The 10899-nt window shown below is 43.8% G+C and overlaps 1 protein-coding gene across 4 annotated transcripts; it reads right to left on the reverse strand.

Moving 5' to 3' along the window:
* Positions 1–910: 910 nt before the first annotated feature.
* On the reverse strand, positions 911–10634 carry LOC143974535 (cold-inducible RNA-binding protein-like). 4 transcript variants are annotated; one of them, XM_077476046.1, is made up of 8 exons: positions 10487–10634; positions 10059–10170; positions 9864–9970; positions 9648–9771; positions 6716–6809; positions 6560–6624; positions 2786–2877; positions 911–975 (listed from the first exon to the last, which is right to left on the reverse strand). In XM_077476046.1, the coding sequence occupies exons 2-7, from the start codon at positions 10159–10161 to the stop codon at positions 2873–2875; spliced, it is 498 nt and encodes a 165-aa protein (XP_077332172.1). In that variant the 5' UTR covers positions 10162–10170; positions 10487–10634; the 3' UTR covers positions 911–975; positions 2786–2872. The 4 variants fall into 4 exon arrangements, with proteins under 4 accessions (XP_077332172.1, XP_077332171.1, XP_077332169.1 ...); XM_077476045.1 differs by having other exon boundaries at positions 6560–6627; XM_077476043.1 differs by lacking the exons at positions 911–975; positions 2786–2877 and adding an exon at positions 5648–6319.
* Between the last annotated feature and the right edge of the window lie 265 nt (positions 10635–10899).

The raw sequence follows: 10899 nt of genomic DNA on the forward strand, positions 1-10899 counted from the left end.
AACTTCTTGGGTCCCTTGGCAGCTCCTCACTTCAGATACCCCAGTAGGAGAAGCACTCTCGGGCAGTTACCTTGCAGGCATGCTCCCAAGTCCACCATTTGGCATCCAAAGAGATTCTGGACTCAGCCCCGTGTCATTGGATTTGACTGACAGCAGTGGTAGCCAATGGCTGTCCTGCCATGAATCCATCCAATCAAGATCTGGGACCCTGTACAGAGAGGCACATCTCCAGCATGGGAATTATGGGGCTCAAGTAAAATGGGGGGGGCTCAGTGACTGCCAAACGTTCACTTTAAGGCTGGGTTCACACCGCTGCAGGGGGAGAACCGGATGTGATTTGCACAGCAAATCACATCCGATCTCCGTAGCGCTGCGAGTTCAGCCATACAGATAGTATGGCTGAACTCGCAGCGGTCCCGCAGCAAACTCGCACGGGACCCTTTTTTGGGTCCGCAACGGAATCGGATCGCATGGGGGTTCACACCATGCGATCCGATTCCTGTGCGAGTCGGCAGATCGCACTGCGATTGCCGACGGATCATTAACATAACATTGACACCCCCAGCCGTCCGCATAGGGCAGTGTGAACTGCCGGCGGGAGGTATGCGATGCGGGAAAACGCCGCGGATTCGCGGCGTTCCCGCATCGCAGCAATGTGAACCTAGCCTAAAGCATTAAGGTGTACATGGTGTTACAACCCCTTTAAGATATAAAGCTTTGAGTGCAGCAGCCTCCCCAGCACACTGCCATTAGCCCCTTTGTTCTCCAATGTGCACGATCCCATCAGCCATCCAGGACATTTCCCGATTGTCTGAGAGCAGCACAATGGCTCCCACAGCTGTCAAAGTCAGCTGTACATGTCTGCGTTACAATCAAAAAACTATTCCTTAGAACAGAACCACACAATGTGCAAGTTTAAGAAACTTTATTTTATTAAATCCTTTACATCAAAGCTGCATATTTCCTCTTCATCACCTAATGGGGAAAAAGAAAAGTTTAAGAACGGTTGCATTAACACTTCTATTGACAGACAAATTAAACATCTCTTTAACCACTTCCCGACCAGCGCACGACGATGTACGTCGACAGAATGGCACGGGCAGGCTCCCGTGCTGGTCGGGACCTCTGCGCGTCCGGTCGCAGGACCCGATCACCGCGGGCATCCCCGCGATCGTCTCACGGAGCAGCCGAATGGAGGAAATGCAGAGTAAACAGCATTTCTCCATTCTGCCTAGCAACTAGTGACGCTGATCTCTGCTCCATGTGATTGGAGCAGAGATCAGTGTTCACTAAATGAAAGCCCAACCCCCCCACAGTTAGTAACACACCCCTAGGAACACTTAACCCCTACACTGCCACCCACTGGTTAACCCCTTCACTGCCAGTGTGATTTACACAGGAATCACTGCATTTATATAGCAGCGATTACTGTATAAATGACAATGGTCCCAAAAATGTGTCAAAAATGTCCGATGGGTCCCCCACAATGTCGCAGTCACAATAAAAATCGCTGATCGCTGCCATTACTAGAAAAAAAAAAAAAAAAAAAGCTATAAAACTCCTTATTTTGTAAACGCTATAGCTTTTGCGCAAACCAATCAATAATCGCTTATTGAGATTTTACCAAAAATATGTAAAATACGTATCGGCCTAAACTGAGGGAAAAAGTTTATATATTTTTGGGGGATATTTATTATAACAAAAAGTAAAAAATAATGCGTTTTCAAAATTGGCGCTCTATTTTTGTTTATAGTGCAAAAAAAACCGCAGGGGTGATCAAATACCAAAAGAAAGCTCCATTTGTGGGGAAAAAAAAACTTCAATTTTGTTTGGGAGCCACGTCGCACGACCACGCAATTGTCAGTTAAAGCAACGCAGTGCTGAATCGCAAAAAGTGGTCTGGTCTTTGACCAGCAAATTGGTCCGGTCTGAAAGTGGTTAAAAAGGCCAAGGTAAGCTTCTCTGGGACTCAAGCAGTAGTGGTCACCTGCAATTCCTGGCAATATGTACCAAGATATAAAATGTATACCAATTTATAACAGGCTTGAGTCTTGACACCAAGAAATGCCAACTTTTCATATTACATCATTTTGTGATGCGTCTGCTGTACCATGCACTTGTTTTAAAAAGCATCTGTTCTTTGTATTGCTTTTGTGCAAAATAGCTGGTGATCCTGCCAATCCCCTTGATTTCCTATTAAAAATCAGACTACACTAAAACTGGTCAGCTCCCAGGCTCAGCGAGCTCTTCTCCAATGGAGACTTGTCCAGACACCCCCCCTGCACAGCCTTTCACTGGGAAGCTTGGTGTACCCTTGCTCTTATGCAGCTGAGAACAGGAAGTACACATTTTGCATTTTATTTTAATCTGAATGGGCTGTTTTACAAGGTGATTGTTTACACTTTAAGTTGTAAAGTTTTAAAGTGTCTGGACACTGGTGGGAACTCCCAGGGAATTAAAAGCGGATCTACTTATGCCAGTTTCCATTTTGGAAAAAAAAAAAAAAAAAAAAAAAAAAAAGTTTGCAGCCTAAAGGAATACAGCAGTTTTCCCCATAAACAGCAGCAGATCCCTACCCAGTCATGGTTTGGGGATGCAAGCTGTCGGCAGCATTAAAGCCCATCAAGTACTAGTCTTTAAAGCAGCACATGATGCAGCTTACACCGCTTGAACATTTAAGTAATGTAAAAGGAGCTAATAGGAAATAAATTACCAATTTTATGCTGCAGTCAAAAAAATTAAACCTCAAAAAACACAACCTAAAACTAGTATTGCACCCACTTACCTCTAAATTAGAGATTTAGACAAAAGATGCAGATAACCGATCTGCAGGCAACAGTGATCCAAACACCAGAAAGTTTAGTTCTCATTGTCACCCTGCAACAAGAAACACACAGGTTTAAAATTAAACCAATTTCACCCCTCCCAAAATGAAATTAAAAAGGCTAAGGGTGGGGCCAAGTCTGGTTTATTAAATGTTAGGTACTTTGTTCTAGAGGAATTGCAAATAGTACTGGTAGAGCCTGAAACAATACCCAACATGTAGAAAGATTCTGGGAATGTTCTAGATGGAAACAGACTAAATATGCAAACGAATGTCTGCCAATGATGTTGTGAAAGCACAACAGTACTAGTTCAGTGAACTATCTGATTTTATGTGTTTCACAGGCACAACATAAGCTTGAAGAAGAGGGATGTGGACATGTGCAAAAGAGTTACCTCATATTACCGCTCTAATTCCGCAAATGAACTAGCCATGAGCAGCTTTCGTCAGGCTCCACAGGATGCACAACACTGGACTTCTCCAAGGAAACTGCAACTTCACACTTTAGTACAGGATTCTCAGCAGGCAACAGTCTTATCCCAACATACTTTGGCTAGCTATATTAAAAATCTATGCAGCGCTATACTATGACAGACCGTTACAACAAAACCCACAGTGTACTTTGAACTTTGTTATGTCCAATCTGCTAGAAACTATTTTCAGATTCAACCTGAGCGGGGGGGGGGGGGAGAGAAGTGTAATGAAATATATAAAAAAAATTCTCAACATGTTATACTTTCCTCCACTGCAGCTTGTTTTGCAGAGTGGCCCCGAACCTTCTCTCCCGCAAGGACTTGAAATTCATGCAAGCCCCCTTGCATGTAGAATGCTTGCGGGCTCGCTCCCGTGATACAGCTGCCGGCTGTAGCTGCTCATCGTACAAAACGGCCCCACCCCCCCCCACATCAGTGGATGCGATTGACAGCAGTGTGAGCCAATGGCTGCGCCGCTTTCAATCCATCCACTCTAGCCAATCAACTGCCAGGGCGAGTGGTGAAGATGTTGAGGCTAGCGTGGGTCTAGGGGCCAGGCAAGTAAAAATGGGGACGGGGTGGCATTGTACGTTTACTTTAATGCATTAAGGTGAAAAACTTGACACTTAAGGGGTTGTAAAGGTAAAACATGTTTAGTGTAGCTATAAAATTTGTTTTGGATAGAGTAGCAAATCTAAGGTTTATGTCTACCAGTGCTCAAGATTTCCCTCCACTCTGATATGAAATGCATCAGGTATACAAGCAATAAGCCTGAAGAGGGCACTACTTTACCACTCCAGCCAAGTCAAAGATTTGGAATAGGGATTTTAAAAACTCCAACTGTAGGAAAGCATGAGCAGACATACTGAATGGGCAATTTCAGTATTTGTACACTTAAAGTGGTTGATGACAAGTCTTACCTGTAGATAAGTGGTTAATACAGGCAAGAAAAATATCTCCTAAAGCTCCACGGTTTAGGAGACATTTATGAAAAGCCGAGGGCTGATGACTCTGGGCACATCTACTTTAGTGCCATTTATAATAGGGGTCATGCACCCCATAAGATGCACAGGAGTGACACCACACAACTCCTGCCAGCCAGTGTTTGCAGCCCAAGGAGGAAGAGGGGCAAATATGGACACTCCCTGCTAGTGGGGGGAGACAGATCACAAGCTTTGGTTTCAGGTAAGCGACACAAGGCATGGTAGCCCATTATGCTTTACCTTTGCAGGGAAATAAAGAGGAAGTAAACCCCACCAGGGATTTACTGCCTCTTAAATAGATCAGAAATCCCTCCACTGTAACCAATCAGCGGCCAGGCTGATTGCTGAAGAGGACATTGGGGATGAGTGTGGGATTGAGGGGTCAAGTATGGGGGTTCAGTTTCAAAGAATGCATTAAGGTTTATAAATATAAAAAAAAGTGTACCTTTACAACCTCTTTAAGGTAGGAAATGGCAAAGCAATAATGATTAAACTAGTTCTTTGTTTCAGACTGCAAAAGGATTTCTAAACCTTGCATTGACTGAATTTCCACTTTTGCAGCCAACTGGGATAAGACCTATGTGTAGTATTACCATCCACAAAGCCCGTAAGCGATTTTAAAACCCAATATAGTGCAGCTTTTACACGTTAGATTGGGTGGGTGCATTAGTTTTAAGACTGACCGCTTTTGTGATCTGGCAAGTAACCATCTGCATTAATGCCACCACTGGATAGAGCAGAGGGCAACTTTAGGCAGAAGCACTGTCAGGAGGGGGTGTAATGTACTAGCAGATTTAAATACAACACATTAAAGACATACCTCAGCTTTTACTCTTAAACACTTACAGCAAACTGTTATCTTCCTTTTGGGATAAAGGGTTTACATAAAGGCCAATCATTGTAAGCACCCTTAACCAGTGGTAAATGGCTTGTGTCAATGAAGAAAAAAAAAAACCCACACCGATTTACTGCTTGAAGCTTTCCATGGAAGATTTTGGGACACTTGCCTACAAGTGGTTGACTGAATGCTTTTGCTGCCATGCACAACCAAATTGTTTTCTGCACAGAACGTTAATCATAGATGAATTGAGACTACATCTGCACAATTAGTGCAAACACATCTGTAGTCTGCACTTAGAAATGGAAATTTACATATCACATTCTCATTTATTCTGACCCAACCACTTAAAATTAGCAATGCTGGCCTAACACTTTGAGGCTGTCATTTCCCACAGCTTTGTAGTAAAGTCTATTTGGCAGTTGCCACGCAGTCCCCACAAACACTTAAGGTCAGTTGACTAAAGCTTCTCCCCCAGCTATGTGAAGTCCCACTTTAGTGTTGTGCAGAAGGTAATTTCAGGAGCACGTTTCTTTCAGACTGTCTTTTAATAGGCTTCGTGAAGCCAAAAAGAAAGTAAATACAATTCTGTAACCACTTCAGTACAGTAATCAAATGAACCATTTTATAAAAAAAAGGACAATACAAACAAACATTTTAAGAACGTCTTAGGACAGATCCATTTGTTCACTTTAGTTATATCAAGGTGGAACAGCTATCTTTTGCAGTGCGTCTAGGCTCTGCACTCTAGACACTAAAATATTTTCAAAATAATAAGAGCTTAAAATAAGCTCAGTTTCAATCCCATGACTATTTACATAACAGCAAGAGATCTAGTAAGACCACGCTGTAGTAGGAGGCATACCCATTTACAGGGATGAGAATGCAGAAGCTTCACCCCATTTGCCGAGCAAAGCCATTTCCTGCAGCATAAATCTGCTCATCCACAAATAAGAGCTTCATGTATATGCAGCCTCAGAACAGCAGTATGAAACAAAAAGCAAGCATGCCCAAAGGATAACACCCTCTGAACAGCTGTTCACATTCTACTAGTGAGGCTGTCAATTAACCAAATGTATATAAAAAAAGTGAACACGAGTTGACATACTACACATCGATTCAGCGAAGCTCCAAAAATCTTTATAAATACAGCCATTGGAAGGACGATCTTGAGTCAGGAAGGTATTTTACTCGTTTGAGGCTGAGGACAAGAAGCAGGCACAGTTGTAAAGACACTTGAAGCAGTTGTCAGATCCCAGCATTTTACCCCTACACTAAAGCCCAACCCACATAGCCCCACTGCTAATATGATTGTAGAACTTTAAGCCTCGATATAAGTTATAGGACATGCATTTGTTGGTCTGAGTCTGATAAAGCAAGCCCTACCACAGATATTCCTACATTAAAGTAAACCCCCCCCACCACACCCCTCATGACTTACCATAGCTGTCATAACTGTCTCTGTAGGAGCTTCCGCCTGAGCGATCACCATAACCTTGACTCCTGCTACTAAAGCCAAAGAAATAAAAGTCAAAATCAAAGACCATTTAAGGAATTAAAAAGGTGCTTGTTTATTGTTCCAAGAATTGGACCTTACCTGCTATAATAATCCCGGGATCCACCACCATAGCCTCCTCCACTTCGGTTGCTATCAAACCGGCTGCTTCCACCATATCCACCGCCTCCACCACCTTAATGACAAAAATCATCAAGTACATGAAGATAAAATAAAAAAATAAAAACCCACACACACGTTTATCTGGCAACTTAAAGCAGAACTTTACCCATAGCATAAAATGTGTTACATTCCACATTAAATTATGCTACCAAAATAAGTGTGCTGTAAATTGCCTCCAGCATTATTCTGGCTTCTTGCTGGAGGCTGCCATTTTGCTGAAGCCCCAAGAAGTATATATTTATGTTATCTGCAGATTTGCCCAATTGTCAGCACAGTGCTAAAAAAAAAAAAAAACAAAAAAAAAAAAAAAAGCATCTGAGCATGTGCAGAGTGCGTATTACTGGATTTTAAACAGACGTAAAGGGGTTGTAAAGGTAAACGTTTCCACCTTAATGCATTCTATTAAGGTGAAACATCCGAGTCCCGGCGCCCCCCCCCCCCCCGTTTTACTTACCTCACCCCTTGAAAGTCCCACGCTCGTCCCGACGTCCTTTCCACCGTTCAGCCTGGCCGCCGATTGGCTGGAAAGCAGCACAGCCATTGGCTCGCACTGCTGTCAATCACATCCACCGACACGGAGCACCGGGGCCGTGTGATACAGAGTGGCTATAGCCGCCGGCTGTATCACGGGAGCGTGCCTGCAGATGCTTCTCACCATGCGAGGGAGCTCGCATGAATGTGAGAAGTACCGGCAGGAGGAAGCCGAGACAGCCGCCGTGGGACCCGATAAGAGCAGGTGCGGGGCCACTCTGCAGAACGAGCTGCACAGTGGAAGTATAAACATAAAAAAAAAAAAACCCACACAGCAGGAAAAATATGAAAGACGTAGTAGGGATCGGCAATTTAGCCCCTACCCTGACTAGAGTTTCACCCAAAAGTGGACCATTAGTCTCCCCCATGATAACCTTTTACAGGTAGCTCAGTGAGTGCGCATGCCATGTAGGGACCCTGCCATTAAACTGAAAAGCTACACTGTAATTTTCCCTTAACTGCAATGGCAGCTGCATTGGACCAGCTGATGTAAACTGCAGTGCCAACATTGCTGGATTCCAGGACAGGCAAGTGTCCTAATGTTAAAAGTTAGCAGCTACAGTATGTAGCTGCCAACTTATTTTAAAGGGATGGTAGAGCTCCGCTTTAAAGTGCCTTAGTATTGTAACACACACTATTCCAAAGCAAATACAGACTCAAAGGGATTTTCGTTCCCTCATTTAATGCAATTGATCCAACATTAGTTAGCTGACCCTAAAGCAGAGAACCAATTTTTTTCTGCATTTCCACAATTTCACTTTTGGGGGAACCAGGTTCCAAAGCACATTAGAGCCACAATGAGTCTCAAATACCAGCATGCAATGTCATCTTCTTTGGATGGCCGTTTTACAAAATTTAGTCTTTTAGGGCATTTATACTGTTCTGACATTTGAACAGTTTGTTGATGCTGGGAAAACCACGTTACTGGAGCCAATGAGAATACACTTCTCACAGGCTGCACAGCCTTGTAAGCAAGCCACTGAAGGGATATTACACTGGCTTATCAATCAGAAACAAAAACCTGGCAACACTAGTCAATCTTTTTTAGCTACATATTGTAGCTACGTTTGGGCAATTACAGCCTTCTCTATAGCATGCAATAAACTGCATTTGTGTACTGTATCTACACCATGTAGCCAAGATTAATACAGAGTTGCCAGCTTTATTTCTATGGATTGTAATGGGGCAATGGACACCCCAGCCTGTGTATCAGCCTCCGGTGCCAAGCAGTTAAGCTAGGGTATGCTTTATTATACAGACTAGTACTCAAGTGGTTAGACACAGCTTGCACATTGTAAAACACTACATGTGCCACAACAAAAAATACATGGGCTCCCCCACCAGCCATCTCTGCGATAAGATGGGTGTTAACTGCTTGCAACAGTGGAAAAAAAGCCCCACACTTTATTGCATGAAAAAGACAAAGTTAAAGGACATCCATATGAGCAGCACCAATGATCTACTTATTTCATGCAGGAAAAAAAAAATCTTTTGGACTGCAGCTATCCAGCATATTTTGTTTCTACAGGTGTCCATTAGCAAGAGAAACAGTATTGCAGTTATCAGGAACTGACAAGCCCTGTTAGTCCACACTGTCCTTATTTACCACTAAAAGCAGAAAATTCTTACAAATTGTGTTAGCCCCAGTAGTACACATTGGAGCTAGTTCATTTCTGGGGAAGGGGTATGTTAAACTAAAGCTAGACACACACACACACAATTTCCTGTGTAAATTTAATGTCAGTTTTTTGTAAACCTAACACTACTCCATCCCCTCCCCCATGAAAGGGAGCAAGTGTGACACCACGGGGGTTCCAAAAAGCAGAGGTTAAATTTGTGTGAACCTCCGCTTTAAGTGCAAAACTGAGCACATTTCATTGTAAAATTTCTACAGCCAAATAGACTGCTTTTACTCAGTGGTTACATAGCACTGGCTGCACAAATGATTTCAGCGAGGGCACCCTCACCTACTGCAAGACTATTTTGTTGAACATTCTTCTGGCAACAGAATCATACAACTTTTCTAAGGAAAAACAAAATAAATGCAGTCTGAGCATGTAGCGGATCTTAAATTTGTGCAATAGGAGGAGGGGGGAATAAGCCACTACCCCCAGGTGCCCCCTGCAGCAAGCCATGTGCCAAGGGGGCATGCTCCCAAATAAGCTATGCCCCTCACCAGCAGGAACCTATGGCAGCAAGGCTTTTTACCTTAATGCATAGAAATCAATAGGCAATACCCTTTTGGACTTTAAGCTATATATCAGCAAACTTTTTTCTCCCCTGTATAAAAAGTAATTTCAGCAAACACTACTGAACATACCACGGCCTCTACCTCCACGGAAGTACCCTCTTCCTCCTCCAGAGGAGCCACCTCTGTAGCCTCCTCTCCTGTCCCCAGAGGATTTTCCAGCCTGATCAACCCGAATCTGACGACCATCCACAGACTAAAACCAAAATTAAACTTTGTATTAGAGAAGAGCAGCAAAACAATTAAATGGCATTTAGAACTGAGCAGGTAATCAATGCAGCAACTCACCTTTCCATTCATCGCTTGCATAGCATCTTTCGCATCTTCAGCATTTTCAAATGTAACAAAACCAAAGCCACGCGATCTCTTGGTCTCCCGATCCTTCACCACAACCACTGAAAACAGAAAAAAAACGCGTCATGAAGCCCAGCCAGTGAATGAGAAGAGAAACAAAGACTCGGTCACACCTTCGTACAAACTCACCTTCAGAGATGCGTCCGTATTTATCAAATACATCTTCTAGGCTCTGCTCATTGGTATCAAAGCTCAGACCTCCAACAAAAAGCTTTCCTTCGTCAGACGACATGATGAGTTTCTGCGGAGATAAAATGGCGCCAGCCGGTCACTACAGCGTGTTCGTTCACAAAATGGCCGCCGAACAGATTACATTACCAGCCCCCCCCCCCCATTCCAGTAACAACCGGCGGGAAGAGGAAACAGGGCTAGCGTGTCTTCAGAATCCAGTCATTCCCTCCGGGTGCCCACTCCCCGTCTACCCCGCCTCATACACCACATTAAGAGGTGACCGGTAACCGCCAAGCTGGTTACTGCATAAAAACAAACTCACAGCCAGAAACCGCCGTATAACGGCTCCTACCATCTAAACAAAAGCACCCGCCATTACACATTACCTTGTCCGGCTACACCTCACACAGAAGACAGCAAAGCAGAGTGCGCAATGGGCGCTGTGCTCCTCCTTAAATAGAGCGATGTAGCCTCGCCCACTCTATGAATAATTCATCACCACGGCGGACTGTACCATCTACTTCCGTCTCCACACTCGCCTAATATTTCTCTACATATTGTAACGTCATAAATCCGAGTAGCGAAAGTAATTACCTTCTTATAATTTTTTATATAGCTTACCGAATAAATACTACTACCCGTTCTAGTTTAAGTGTTAAATGCCACCCCTTGAAAATAAGTGGTCTCTGCTAGTACCGGGGCGCCATTGTAACGCGGGCAGGAGGCGTTCTATCATTGGCTGTACGGGGGTGGTGTGGGCGGGAAACAGTTACTGTACTGCCATTGGCTGTGCGTGAGT

This window comes from Lithobates pipiens, unplaced genomic scaffold, assembly GCF_037356315.1.
Source record: "Lithobates pipiens isolate NorthernLeopardFrog02 unplaced genomic scaffold, aLitPip1_a1.2 Scaffold_13, whole genome shotgun sequence".
In the NCBI taxonomy this organism is placed as follows: Eukaryota; Metazoa; Chordata; class Amphibia; order Anura; family Ranidae; genus Lithobates; species Lithobates pipiens.